The sequence below is a fragment of the Lycium barbarum genome, chromosome 5, assembly GCF_019175385.1.
Source record: "Lycium barbarum isolate Lr01 chromosome 5, ASM1917538v2, whole genome shotgun sequence".
Lineage (NCBI taxonomy): Eukaryota > Viridiplantae > Streptophyta > Magnoliopsida > Solanales > Solanaceae > Lycium > Lycium barbarum.
The window spans coordinates 141,648,290-141,663,766 of NC_083341.1; the positions used below are offsets into that span (position 1 = coordinate 141,648,290).

The following is a 15,477-nucleotide window of genomic DNA, read 5'->3' on the forward strand; positions in this document are numbered from 1 at the left end:
AATGGAAGAGTTTGGTTTATTCAGAAGGAATTGGCATTTGCAATAAAATGCTGTCAATACAAAAAAAATTCTCGAATCACGTGTTTTTCTCCTCGTAAGACTGAGAGAAATGAATAAATATGAAATAAAATAAAAAAAGAATCAAATCGCACCATCTCTGTAATAGGTAAATGCCTCTTTTTCTCCTAAAGTTGTCGGAATTACTCGTTATAAGATATTGGCTACAATTGTAAAGGTTTGATCAATAAAATTTCCATTTATCTGTGATCTAGGCATAGGTAGCAATCCATTCTAGAATTTTTCTCATTACCTCTCGTGGGAAAAAGATCCTACCTTTATCCTTGTAGAGTTAAGTAGAGGCCCGTTTACTTATGTTTTCTCATATGAATCTTTTGTCTCCGGCTATTGGGGATCCCATTTCCGTACCAACGCAAGATATGCTTATTGGACTCTATGTATTAACGAGCAGAAATCATCGAGGTATTTGTGTAAATAGATATAATTCATGCGCCAACAGGCGTCTATTATATTGAATTTACCCGATAGTCCCCATTTTGGGAAAGTCCAGTGCCAAAGTCACTGAATGGGTAAGTCGCAATTAAAATGAAATATTACAACTATAACATAACAGACATTTTTGTTTTCAAATTCGTTCACATCCAGATCATGAATGTTTGGAATCCATATTATGCAAGGAGACATTGCTTTTGCTAATTCGAACTGAAGGGTGATATAAGTGTTACTGTTTTATTGGCCTTTAAAATTATGTTATGTAGGTCAATGTCCTTTTCTTCCAACTGCACAAAAACTAACTCCAAGTAGGGCTTTCACCGGAAAATTGAAAATTAAAAATTGAAGTATAGCCACTCCTCTGGCAGTCAGCGCTCTCTTCACCAATTAAGTCAATTAAGACCTATTCATATCCCAAACTATGAATAATACTACAACATAAGCATTTTGTAACTTTAGTAATTCTTCTCATCCCAAACTATAAGTTAAATTACATGGCCAAAAGTACAACAGTAACACCTGAAAAAACAATTAATTAAAATGCTGGTTAACAAGAAATAAAAATATTTGAATTCGGTTTTGGTTGTGTTCCTGTAAAGCAGATTCTAGGACACAGGCGGGAGAGTCTCAGTCCGTGTTCAACACCTGCTTGACTAGCTCAAAAGGAAGCAACTGGAGTGTGTAGATGGGCTTTGAATAAGAGTTGGGAGTCATTCTGGAATATCACCTTCTGGCATCCATACGCAAAGGAGCTGGTCATAAAATGAACAAGTAGCAATGACATTCTTCTTCTTCATACCATTCCCCCCTAAACAACCTCTTTGCCAATCTGCTCCATATGCCAAGGAACCGTGTTTATTATAGGTTTCAAGTACTTCAGCTTTATCATCTTTAACCTTGACAACTGCAAATCCGTTATGCATACAAGCAGTCAATACTAGGTCAGGTACAGAAGGATGGTACTTAATTCTCCAAACCCCTCCACCCAAGGAGATTGATGTCTCGTTTACAGGTTTTCCAATTGATCTTACGTCCCATACCCTTAGGTGTTCATCATAGCTACCGGTGAGTAAGGTATAAGGATCACTTGGGCTCTTAGTAATGCAGCAAATCCCCATTGTGTGAACTTTTCTATTTTGGAATGCTAAGTTAGAGGGATCATCTCGCATATCCCAGCAACTAAATTTGCAGTCATCTGAACCTGTATACACCAGTTGTGGTTGGTGGATATCAAAAGAGGCAGCCCAAAGTTCAAAATCATGCGCTTTCCATTCTCTGGAAATGCTCAGTTGAGACTCAAGGAGTGAAATTATTGAGACTGATCCATCTGAGAGCCCCACAGCGAGGGATGTAGCTGATGGATTCCAGTCTATACACAAGCACATAGAGGAACTGACATGTTCGTTGCTTACCTCCACTAAATTATTCCCTGTAAGAAGAAGAAGAAGATCGCGTCTTGTTAGTGCTTCAGTTATTTATAAAGAGTAAAGTGTCAAATGAAGCAAGGTACTGGCAAGGACCACCAATGCTAAATGAAAAGGTGTGGGGGGGGGGGGGGGGGGGGGGGGGGGAGGTCGATGGAACATTTATAAATATGGAAAACATAATAATGAGTCCACGGACGAAGGAGAACAAAATTGTAATATTTGTTAGATGTTACTGGACCTGCAAAGTAGTTCAGATTCATATAGCATGCATATTTCCAGCCTCCTACAAAAGGAACTCACTTATCAAGTCTTTCAAACTATAAAATCTATCATTTCACGTTGGTAAAACCGAAGAGAAGTGCTGACAGGCCATTGCTTCTTGTTGTGAGAATAGACTTTATTAACATTCAGCATATATTGAACTACATTTTGAAAAAATACATGTCCCCACACCTATGATTTATGCATTTCCGAGCTACCTATGAAGTAAGAACACTCACTAGACAAGATTGATACCAAAACACTCTGAGTCTTTCACTAGTATTCTGAGTCCACTTGAGTTGGCTAGACAATTACATATACAGAATTTAAAAGATGATGCTAGAACTGCGGGAAACTTCTGAAGAGCTAAGTGAAAGAAAATCAGTTTCAAATGAATGTGGTTATGAAGTATGTATTACGTCTAAGTCATTTGCACAATCCTACTCCAATCTACACATTACTTAAAGATTTCCATTGTTTCCTTCCTCCATACAAGTGTATTTCAGTGTTTGTGGGATACCCATCACTGGATGCTAAATTTCTGCGTTCAAAAATAAGAGCAAATTTAGCCTACTTTAGTAACGACAAGGGCATATTTGACCCCAACTGTTAACAGAAGCAAAATCTGTTCCATTTCACATAGTTCAGGGGCTAATTTAACCCTTTACCTTTTTTTTATTTTTTATTTTTTTATACAGTAATAAAAGCAACGAAATGATACCTCAGAAAGCTACCTATTTCTGATCTGATAGTAACCTGGGGAACTTCTTGATGTGTCTCTGATCCAATACAACAACATACTACACCTCGATTCCAAGTTAGTTGGTTCATTATGAATCCTCAATACTCATTTCTCAACACTTGGACCCGTTTCATTCCGTTTATCTTTAATAGTACAACAACAACATACCCAATGTAATCTCACAAGTGGGGTCTGGGGAGGGTACTACGTAGGCATACCTTAGCCCTACCTTGGGAGGTAGAGAAGTTGTTTCTAATAGACCCTCGGTTCAAGGAAAAGCAGTTCGGAAAAAGAAAATCTAACAGTAAAAGAAATTAAATTAGTCTGGTTCTCCCTAATGTAACACTTCCCCTTGACTATAAACAACATACAACAAGAAAAGAGACACTCAAACATACCAGGAACTTGTGATTCATCCAAACAAGATTCAAGTTTGTGAACTCTAACATAACCATCAGCATCAGCTTGAGCAAGTAATGGACCCACATTTCCTCCCAACGGGCTCCATTTTATATCGAAAATACCAGCTGTTTGTACTCTATGTATCAAACTAAGGCAACTAGAATCAGCATCAACATCAAACAAGGATATACTACCAGTTCTACTAGGTTGATCTCCTTCTTGTAAAGTATAAGTGCATGCAGCTAGAACATTGTGAAAAGATTCATGTGGACAAAACTCTACAGCATCAGCATTTCCATCAAGGTTGCAATGAGCTATATCCATACCTGAATAATATAAACTAAAAAGTGAATGAACAAAATGTCAAAGTTCAGTTGGGCAATTCGTCGAACAGGTTATGAACTTGATAACTATAGCGGAAATCAGTTTTTTCCTATGGAAAAAGGAGTTGTGGGGGGTGGGGTGGAGTGGGGGGGGGGGCTATGTTTGGTTTCTAGTGACTCGTGATTGGCTTTGTGTGTGTGTGTGTGTGTGTGTGTACGTGTGTATGTAAGTGTGTGTCTATGTGTATGGTGTCGGCTGCTTCGTCCATTGGCTGCATTCGTTATTTTAATTGCTAAGCTCTAGGTTTTAAGTCTTGGTCCCTAGTCTAATTGTATGTCTTTTTTATGATTTTTTTTTTTTTAAAAAAAAAAAAAACTATGAAAGCTTTGTTGTAATGAGTCTCGGTAACGGATATTTCGGCTCTCGCAGATGAAGAATGTAGCAAAATACGATAATTGGTGTGATGCCACTAGGTCGAGGGCATATCTGCTTAGGCGTCACGCATGTCGTGAAAGATTTAAAAAAAGGGGCTCTGTTGTATGTGTTTCTATTGCTGCTTCACTTTATTGCACAACACAATGAATATTAAATTTTACTACATAGTTGAAGACTACTATTTCTCAATTTTGTTGATGCCAAATCTAGTTCAAACACAATAATAAAAAAGCACAGGAAAATAAGTTTGGAATAGGAAAAAAATGGATCTTATGGTATTTTCTATTTTTGTTCTCGCTCCTAAAGATAAATGTGTGACTCTTATTGGATGGGAGCAAACATATTCATTGCTACTATCTTGTAGATGCACTTGTGATGGATATATAAGAATATAAGGGAATCTTGCCTCTTACTGTTGTTAGTTAAAGGTCAAAAAGGTGTGACAGTACAATACCATTGCTAAATGGAAGAGTCAGTTTGTGGACTTTGATGCCTACTGCCTTGACTCTTTTTAGAAGGGGGCAAATCTTGAATGTTTACTGCTTTTGACTTCTCCCTTGGAGCCAGTGATGTATACTAGGATTGGACATGTCTACTCCTTACACATTTTAATCCAATGTCATATACTCCACTATAATTTATAAAAGGCAATTCGGTGCACTAAGCTACCATTATGTGTAAGGTTCGAAGAAGGGTCTGACCACATTGGATCTATTATACACAATTTTATCTTACATTTTTGCAAGAGATGGTTTCCATGATTTGAACGTGTGATCTCTTGGTTAGGCAACAAGAACTCCTAAAGTTACACCAATATCATATTTTATGCTACAGTAAATTGCTGACAGCAGCTTGCATGCAGTCAGCAAGCATCCATGTAATGAGTTGCAGAATTGTTTTCTGGAATAGGCAAAACTGCAGTATCTTTAAAGCTTGTTCGCAAAATACAAGACCTCAAAGGGTACTTTCTTTGGGACAGACTATATGAATCTGTGCTTTTGCTCAAACATTGTATGTATTAAGAAATTCACTAAGTATCTATAAATATTTGGTTGTTGAAGCCAATCATTATTGTATATTATTTGAGGTCACTGTAAATACTCATAAACTTCAAATCCCCAATCCGCCTCGGACTGATCATGTTGTTCCATTTAAAATCATAACTTCAACATATATCCTTTACTGTAAGAACTCTTTATAAATTGACTGGTTTTACGCTGCTTGTCAAGTCTATTACTGCAGAATGAGTCCTCATTCTCCTATAGTTTCACAGCTTACAATGTTGAGTGTACCAGATGTGATAATATTAATTACTAACTTGAACAGACTAGCTAAAAATAAAATATAAAAGCCACTTTCTAGTGACTAATCTGATTTAGACTGAACTTGAATGGTTGAATGGAAGAAAGATGCCAGTGACAATTATTTTCAGGAACTTAGATTCCATCACCATCAAATGAAAAGGAACTCTTGAAATACATTGGAGAATACATAAGCCAAATTAACATCTTAACTCTATGCTGAGTCGAGCATCATTATACTAATTACTAAATGAGGAGTTAACTAAAATCAATCCTCCTCTTTCCTCGGACTAAATTATTTCCCTAATTTTAGGGTTGCGACAACAAGGAAGGGTAACATGATATGTACAGAAACATATTCTTACAACTACTCTACATGGCAGCTATTTGCGATGCCCTGATGATGCCATGAGAATCGCAACAGCTGCTGTAAACATAAACAACATAGCTCCAAGGAGTGTATATGTTTTCCTTGATGACCTTCTGTACTCACCAAACAAAATCACCCCCCAAAATGTGCTCACAAGAGGCAGTGCCTGAAATTTGCAACATATAGCAAATGACCAAGTGTGTTTAATATAGAGAATGATATACAGAAGTCAATCCGATAATACATACTCCCTCCGGTTCATTTTGACTGAGCACGATGTTTTAGAAATAAAGAAATACTTTTGTAGGACTTATGCACTTAAACATGCCATGAAATTTGTGTGGTCGTAAAGTCATGTCACTAGTAAAATTGGAAGTTCAAAGTAAAAATTGTTTTCAAATACAGAATGGTGTCATTTTTTTTGGGTTTAAAATAAAAGGAAAATGGTATCACAACTAGAACAAAGGGTATTATTACTCTTAATTGTCTAACATCAACAGTTTCTAGAATCAGCAGGTGTATGCTTTTTCCTTTTTCAGATTCTTTAATGGAAAGTTCATTATTGTAACTCCACTATAAGATTTTTGCAGAGCTGTAATAAAATCAGATAAAGGAGGAAGGTTCCTTAAGTTGTGGATTCATATAGTCAACTCAGAATTTCTTGGGAAATGAGGCGGCGTTGATATATAGTCAGACCTCTTTATAACAGTCATCTTCTATAACAACATTTCACTATAACGGCCAAATTTTATTTGTTACTGATTTTTCATGTTACGTTATATTATATATTCTCTATAACAACATTTTGCTATAGCAGCCAAAAAGTATCCAGACAAACGACGCCGTTATAAAGAGCTTTGACTTTATATTGAAAGTATAGTCTGCTGATAAATGAACAAACCTGAACAGCGTCTGCAGCTGCGTATCCAGCTGCTTGACCCCCCATGAATTGGAGACCATTACCAAAGCCACATAGAAGTCCAGCCAAAAGGGCCCAACCTCTTCCATTCCAGTCGTTGAGATAAGCCGTGAACGACGACTTGGGTGCATTTAGTATAGGGTAGTACAAGAATGTGAGGTTCAAAACCATGGCGATCAAGAAACAAAAGGACGAGAAGTAGAAAAATGCTGTATAGACAGTCAAGTGAGGAACTCCGTCTTTGAGAGTATGCCATTGATCATTTGTGGCTAGGTTGAATGCGGGTGAGAACATGGAGAAGCAAATCCCAGCAAAGAATGTTATGGCCAAACCAATGAACATGCCCTTCCCGAAAACCTGCAAGCATACACAAATTTTGACAATTAGGAACCTGCAAGCATACACAAATTTTGACAATTAGGATGTAACTACAATATATTTCACAAAAACATTAGTAGGTTATTCTGCTGCTGTTACACCTAAATTAATTTCGTGTTTGACAAGAATCTTCTTATAGCTTGTTTGGCCAAAGCTTCCGAAATTTGCTTATTTTGAAAAGTGCTTTTTGCCAGAAGTGCTTTTAGAAAAAAAAACTTTGAGAGAGTAATGGTTGGTGTTTGGCTAATCAATTTGAAAAACACTATTGCCAATGTTAAAGCAGTACCTTGTGCTTGGCCCAATGTTACAAAAGTGTTTCTGGGGAAAACACTTTTTCTAGCTTCTGAAAATTCGCTTCCGATAAGATTCAAAAGCACTTACTCCCTCTGTTTCAATTTATGTGAACCTATTTCCTTTTTAGTATGTGCCAAAATGAATGACCTCTTTCCTAATTGGGAAACAAATTCACTTTATGAAATGATTTACAGCCACACAAATATTCAAGACTTATTTTGAACCACAAGTTTCAAAAGTCTTCACTCTTTCTTAAATGTCGTGTCCAGCCAAATGGGTTCAAATAAATTGAAACGGAGTTCAAGTTTTCCTAAGCTTGGCCAAACACTTCAAGTTTCTATAAGCATATAGACATGAGCACTTTTGGCTTCCCAGAAGCTGGCCAAACAGGCTATTAGTCTGGTTAGAGACTTTACAGGCAAAGTATAACAATAAAGTTTGAGTTTTGGAGAATCGCTATTTTAGACTACCCTTAGTTTGCCTTCACAGAAAAAGAAATTCCAACCTTGATTGATCTCGTATTCTCAAGTTCTATAAGGAAAGCCGCAGTCCCAAATTTTGCCTTTCCAGAAGCACCTCCATCCTCAAGATCATTTGTACTACCTGAGGAATTTCAGCATCGCGAATTTTATAAGAAATAGAAAAAAAGAAGCCTGCCAATCTAAATAATGGAGAAGATATGGGAATTCATATTCTAACTGCTCTGGCTCACAGTACCTGGATTAAAATTTGTTTGTTTGAAGGAAGAAATTCCATTAGTCCTGCAAATGTGCAATTAAGTCGGACATCAATTTTCTGTGATTATTGGCCAAATTTTATAACAGTGTAGACGCAAATGTGCAAGTGCAAGTGTTCTAGTTGTGTACGTTTACACGACATGGTTATGACATGGACCTAAAGCGAAAACAAGGCTGGTTTCCTTCAAAAGAAAGGAGACCATAATATTATAAGATTTAACCAAGAATGCATACCCTACTCCATCTTTATAGTCATTTGAATAATTATCAAGCTTGGTTTTGTTATCGGCGTTGTTGGACGAATAATTATCAAGCTTGGTTTTGTTATCGGCGTTGTTGGACGAATGAACAGCAGAGCCTAAACAAACGGCAATCAAGAAGCATCCAACTCCAGAAAACAGAATCTCAGCTTTGTTAATTTTGTCATCAAGGTAATAATTCAAGGTCGTTCCTGTCATAACCAAATAGCAAATGTCATGTTTCAACTGACTCATTTCAGAAAAACAAAAGTTGCTGAAGTTAAAACGATACCTATAACGACTGTAATGCTTGCAGAGACCACTTCAGTGACCGACAAACCAACAAAAGCCCAAGCATATTGAGTTGAGAGGTTCCCAAGACTGAGGACCATCCCTCCACCCATTGCAAACAAGACACTCGGCCAATTATCCTGCAATGTTCGAATTGAAACAAAAGAAACTATTGTCTTAAAGGATAGCCAATCTTAACAGAAACATGCATTAAAAAGTAAGAAACACAAAAATGGATATATCAGATAACATGGGCAACTGCTGCGTTCTATATAAGGTACTCTAAAGGAAGACATGTTACAGTTAATACGAAGCACATTACAAATGTCACTCAAACTTCAGATTGAGGGAGAAATTTTATCAGGTAAATAAAAATTGATGAAAGAACATGTGAATAAATCAAAATCCAGGTGATTAGGGTCAAATCCAGCAGAAAGCAACAGAACAGAAGATGTTTATGAATAATATTATTCTCAAACATGATCTTATATGAATTGATAAAAGCTCCTACATATCTCTCTTTTAAAAAAATAAGAGGAGTATAAATCAGTCCCTAATTTAGCTCTACCTATCAAACAAAAGTATATGCTATCTGGTCATCATTGTTAGCAACAAAAGAAAATTGCTGCCGCATTATAGATTTAATTTGCTTTTTTACATATTATCGTGTCAAAAAGGTGCCAGATGTTTCTTGTACTTAATTAACTAGAAAGATATCCTGACACAGAAGTGGACTGTAGACATTCCATTTTCCAGATTGAACAATGCGTTAAATCGAACACTAGAAACATTGGCCTGAAAAATACAGCTGGTATCTTGCAACAATGCCTAATCCCATCTGAGAACACATCAAGTTCTTGACTTCAAAATAAAAATAAACAATAAGGGATAATTACATTTTTGGACCAGTCAAGAAAATAATAGCCACCAAATGTATAGGTTTTGAACATTAAGTACAAATATACATATAATATACGTATTGTATACACATAATACACATAATCAGTGTGAATGTTTTGCATATGTTGACTAGCGCCCGCAATTAATTTCGAGCGACGGGCCAAAAATGAAAAAGAACACTAACCTGAGAGAGTTGAGTGAGGAAATCAGGCCTTTCTGGTGTGCTTGATCCAAACTGACCAAAGGTGAAAGCAATGATCACAGCAGCCAATAGGTTGGTAATCGTATAATCAAGATAAGTATGTTGAGGAAGACGCCCTCGCCTTTCGAGCAACGTCAGTAAAGCTGGCCATGTCCCTAACAATAAAAGAGACAATAGCATACAAGCTATAGCCCCACCTTTGCTCTCTACCATATACATCTTCAATCCACTAGATAATACCCTTTCTGGTGAAAATATTATCCACTTGGGAGCACTCCAATAGTCCTATCAAAATAAGGAAAAACATTAAAGATTGAATCTTTTAACTGTTCAACAGATTAACACATCAAATTTCATTGCCTGCATCAAGTATCAATGCAAATCAGCAAACAGCTCCTCCACTGCCATGGGGACCACATCCCCAGGGACAGGGAACTGGTATTTGTCATATACATATCTGTCTGCATCCTATGAAACCACAAAGATAGAAACTTTACCAGTCTGTTTAACAAGAAAAAGTAACATACTCACATAATTCCCTAAAAACTTGAAGAAAAAAAAAAGTGTGAACAATCTGAGTATTGCACAAATAAGTGGAAAACATTGATTGATCACAAGTAAGAAGATTTCTAGTGATTCTTAATTTGCTTTATTGACTGCAAAATTATAGCTTTCACAAACCATTTTGCACAGAAAAAATCAAGTCTTTCTCTCAAACATGAGAACCCAATTTACTCACCATATCAGATTGCAAAAGGGTATCAAGAATCTTAAATAAAAAGAAAAAAAAGTGAACACTTTTGTGGACTTAAGCACCATTTGGGCCACCAAATATCGATTTGTTGCATCCCAAACATGAACTTCTCATCATGTCAAAAGGCCAAAAAGAGTATTAAAAATTAATTTTAAATTCCAAAAAAATGAATCTTTCAACAATAAACGATATGTACAGACGTGCAAACACAAGCAACAGAAAAAAAAAAATTAAAGGTTCTTGATTTTTTATTTTTTTTCACTACAAAGAAAAAGATAGATAACCAACCTATTAAGAGACCCCACCAAAAGGATTATCAAGAACCCCACTTATTAACAAGAATGTTACTCCAAAATGTACAGCAAAAATGGGATCTTACTGAAGAAGAAGAAGAAGCAAAGCAAAGTGAGATTTGGAAAAGCTAGAAGCATTGGTTTTTTTTGGCAACTGCAAACATAGTACTATCCTTATATATATAATCATAGAAACTCCCATTGTACTTGGGATATGAATTTCAACTAGGACATTATAATAATGATGATATACTATTAGTAATAGATATTATAAGTATATTCTGTGCAAATGATTGTTGTACTTAGCTGTGAATCATGGTGTCAGAATCTTGGCTGTCTGATTCTTGGAATCTACGGTCATTAAATTCGGTCATTAAATTCAGTTACTTGCTGTGTTATGGACCATCTGGCCAATATAATAGGCGGTCAAATTGCATGCAGACAATTTTCTATGGACGTCACTTTCATAGTGCCTCATTTATTGGGGTGATTGTTGAAAGTTGAAATGTGGAAATTCATAAAAAAAATATTAAAAAAAATTGTCTTTTTCTGGGGCAGGTCAATGTTCTTTGTCATTTTTTCTTTGTTTTTATTCTTTTTGAAAATTCTCTTCTTATATCTTCCGGGTTAATTGGTTTTGTAATTTTTTACTAGTAGTTTATTTTTATCTACATTTGTACACGTAATAGAATTAAAACAACACGTAAATTTTTTGAAAAGATCATATATTCTATTCAAATTATAAGTGATAGTACCAAATCATTACACGATAAGTTTTATGAAGTATCTGTTAGCTTTCCTTAAATTGGACAAGTCAACTCTCTCGCTCTCTCCCTCCTCACTTTTTTTTTTATGGGATTTAACTTTTTTTTTTCTGTCTTATTTTATCTGTTGTTTTAGCTTTTTGACGTCATTAAGAAAATGATAAATATAATATATGGTTTATTAAATTATCCCTATTAATAAAAAGTAAATTAATATCATCCTCTTAAATATTGTGCGATTAAGGGTATAATTGGAAATAATTATCAATTTAATCATGAATTTCTAAAGTGATAATTATTTTGAAATAATTTTTAGAGCTAAAGTGAAGATTAATTTGGGACGGGAAGTCTCGATTAATGCATTTTGACAAATTATAATTTTGATTTTTCATAATACCAAATTAAACTCAATTATAAAAAGTTACTTTTATTTTTGATTTTTCATGTTTTAATAACATTGGATTATTTACTTTTGAATTTTCTCATTTCCACTCATTCAAGTGGGAAGGTTTCATAATGTAGAAAATGACACAAAAAAGTTAGGCACGTGTAACTAAAGTATGGTTTAAGTTTGATAATCCTAGCTTGAAGTTGAAAATTTCAATTAAGGTATAACAGCTTATATGAATAATTTTAGCACCAATCTTTTTCAACAAGCGCAATTGCTGACTTGACTAGAGTGTTTTAAATGTTAACATATGTACATTTAATTAACAAATCCAACCTTTAATCACAGAAATTTAAAAGTTAATTAATGTACTGACACCTGTGTTAATTTAAATTTCATTCGTTGTTTTTCTTCCGTGTGATTTTGACACCTCTGTCTTTTTACTCAACATTTTGACTCATAATTAGCAGACACACTTACTCGTTGATGTTCACTATTAAGGGATCTGGTTATGTGAAAAACGTTTACTGTTAATAAATAATAAATAAAACTAACATAGTTTTTTGGAAAATGCTACACTTATAAGAATACAGCATATGGGGGAATCTTAAAAAATATTTCAAGAATCATTTACTAACACGAAGCATATAAGAAACAAAGACGTATACCCTTAAGAAAAGTAACAAGAATCACTAATTACGGGCTAAAACGAAAAGGAAAAGGGACAAAACATTGAACAAAGTTGTGTTTTGGACTTAACCACCATTTCGAAAATATATAATCTATTGTTGCTTCTCAAACGTGAAAGCCTCGCCATAATGTCAAAAGTCAAGAAGATATATCCACAGAATTAATAAACAAAATCAATTAAGAATACTTGAACAATATATATAAACTAAAGTTTTCACTCAAACGCAAGCAAAAAATAGAACATTAAAAAAAAAATAGGAATTAGTGGCGGACAATGTCAGTCACTAAATAGCATAAATCCATCGCTAATCATATTTAAGGACGAATGAATTACTAAATTTATGTTAGCTACAAATTATTTAACGATAAAATTAGCAATAAAAATTCGTAGTTAATTTCTGTTTTTCTAGTGTAGAGTAAGAGAGAAACAGATAGAGAACATACCAATTATTAAACCCCACCAAATTAAATGGTATCCAAGAACTCTATTTCACATCAAGATTGGAACTCCGAACAAAAGGGTGATGTTTACTTCTTTAGCTATGATGAAGGGGGAGAAAAAGAAGCAAAGCAAATTGAGGTAATGGAAAGTGGGAAGTATTGGTTTATATAAGTAACTACAAAGAGAGAGAACGATAAGTATAAAATTAATTCACATTACGACATTTTACATGATATATCCACAGTAGTACAGCATATATCAGCCATTCTTTTTTTATCTTAACAAATGATTATAATTGCTTAGGTGTAAGTGAATATATTCATGTTCATGCTCTAGTATATATGTGTAACCACGTGACTAAAAAGTCTTCAGCGAGCAAATTGTGCGGTGACAATTTGTATGCATGTCACTTCATAGTTGACCGGGACAGAAAACATTTCACTGTACCCGATCGGCAAAATTCAGTAGTTTTGATTTAAATTTGTATTTTTCGTAATAAATCCATTTAATATATATATTAGTTTAAAATTTAGTAATTCAAAATAGTTAAAAATTTCGAGTTCATAAACTTTAGATCTTGAATCCGTTCTAGATTTGTTAAAAGTTGGGATACGGTATTAATAATGTCTTTTTCCTAGTCTATTTTCCATTTTTTCCTCATATTCTTTTTCAAAGTCTTCCCCCTTTTCCCGTATATTGGGGATAAGCCAACCAAGATCGGTGTCGATAGCCTAATTAAGGTGAGCACTATGATGAGTTATGGTAGGCCTTTATCATAATTTATTTGATAACAAAGTTTGTTTAGGCTGCCCAACTAGTATAATGCTACTCTTCTCAAGCCGGGGAAATAATAAACTTAACAATTTTTTTTTAAAATAATAATAATAATAATAATAATCATAAAGAATGTAAAAAAATGAGATAATAAGCTAAAGAGAGAAGAAAGTGTAGTGGTGAAAACTAAAACGAGAGACATGGTGTGTGTGTGTATATATATATTAGTTAGTTAGTTATAGTTATTCCAAGGATCCGAAGCTGTGTTACTACTTTAAATATTGATAGATTATAAACTAAACTTTCAAAATGCTATAGTTCTAAGTAAAATAGTAACACTTTCAAGAGTTTTTTCCAAGAAAATAGAACATATATATGCAACAAGGTGATATAATAAGCTAAAAAGTAGTTAAAACGAGGGATATTTGGTATGGTGGAATATTTTTTCTTCTAAAAAAACTTTTTTCTCGATAAAATTATCTCCTTTTTTTATATTTGACTACATTAAATGGTGAATAATATTCGTTTTTACATTGATATTTATAAAAAAGAAAGTTGGATAGTAGTATACATCAATGAATAACGCTATAGTTGTTATAAACATTTCTGTTTTAGGATTGAGATGGGTATCTTCTCCACATCCATTGATTTAGAATTTTAAAGTTGCCTTTCTTTTGGAATCTTTGGACCAAAAGTCAAATCTGGTGCCCTTTTTTTCCTTTTCTCTTTTAATCATTTGAAACTTAAGGTATAAAGCTTAAATAAATAGGTTTTTTTACAAGAAAAAACATGAACCTATGTAACATTAGAGCAACCTTTTCTAACGAACAAGCGAAATTGCTGATCTGACTAAATTGTTTTAAATATAAAGATACTAGAATTTCTTAAACGTTAATTGCATATGTATACTAAAATTCACAAATCCTACCTTTATGCTAATTAAAGCTTTAAAACTTAAGACTTTATAATTATCAAACTAAAATTTTATAATTAAATTTTATTTGGGAGGCTAGCTCCACTATATTATCCACCCTTTTTTGCCAATTTTTCAACTCATACGCAGAGTGAACACTTATTCATATGGATGCCTGGATTATAATTTGATTCGGTTTCGAATATCAAATGAGAAAAAATAAGATTGCAAGAGCTTTCGCTCTTTGATGGGCTTATACAGGACAAATCTGAATTAGTCCAAACCCAAAACAGATACCGCGCACAAACTAAAAAAGCTCATACTCGTGGTTGATGAGGCAAAAATTCTTCATGGTTGGCTTTATAGGGTGCAAATTCGGATTAATGGGGCTAGTGAATTGTGGACGTCGAATGGTTAGTTAATCAAAAGAAGAAGAAAAGTGATTTGGTTGTATAAATATAATAAATAATCTCCTCCTTTCTCAAACTTGAACATGCATACACAAAGTTCTCCTGCAGACACAAGCAACAAAAAGGAAGAGTACAAAAAAAAAAAGGATAGATAACGCACCAATTATAGGAAAACAACGAAAATACTTCCAAGAACTCCACTTTCCTAGGAGTACAGCAAAAGGGGAATTTCTAGCAATTTTGAAGGAGGAGATAAGAAGAAGCAAAGCAAGTGATGATGAGATTTTTTGAAAGTGGGAAGCATTGGTTTTTATAAA

General features: G+C 34.3%; 2 protein-coding genes across 7 annotated transcripts; both read right to left on the minus strand.

Moving 5' to 3' along the window:
* Window positions 1–955: 955 nt before the first annotated feature.
* LOC132641970 (uncharacterized) lies at window positions 956–4,447 on the minus strand. Its single transcript, XM_060359142.1, has 2 exons — window positions 3,339–4,447; window positions 956–1,939 (listed from the first exon to the last, which is right to left on the minus strand). The coding sequence occupies exons 1-2, from the start codon at window positions 3,664–3,666 to the stop codon at window positions 1,221–1,223; spliced, it is 1,047 nt and encodes a 348-aa protein (XP_060215125.1). The 5' UTR covers window positions 3,667–4,447; the 3' UTR covers window positions 956–1,220.
* Window positions 4,448–5,500: 1,053 nt separating this feature from the next.
* On the minus strand, window positions 5,501–15,477 carry LOC132641971 (ureide permease 1-like). 6 transcript variants are annotated; one of them, XM_060359148.1, is made up of 9 exons: window positions 15,321–15,462; window positions 13,066–13,161; window positions 9,715–10,017; window positions 8,632–8,770; window positions 8,335–8,551; window positions 8,081–8,124; window positions 7,869–7,966; window positions 6,674–7,048; window positions 5,501–5,938 (listed from the first exon to the last, which is right to left on the minus strand). In XM_060359148.1, exons 3-9 carry the CDS (start codon window positions 9,949–9,951, stop codon window positions 5,786–5,788), a joined length of 1,263 nt encoding a protein of 420 aa, XP_060215131.1. In that variant the 5' UTR covers window positions 9,952–10,017; window positions 13,066–13,161; window positions 15,321–15,462; the 3' UTR covers window positions 5,501–5,785. The 6 variants fall into 6 exon arrangements, with proteins under 6 accessions (XP_060215131.1, XP_060215128.1, XP_060215129.1 ...); XM_060359145.1 differs by lacking the exons at window positions 13,066–13,161; window positions 15,321–15,462 and adding an exon at window positions 10,093–10,200 and having other exon boundaries at window positions 8,335–8,358; window positions 8,401–8,551; XM_060359146.1 differs by lacking the exon at window positions 13,066–13,161 and having other exon boundaries at window positions 15,321–15,477.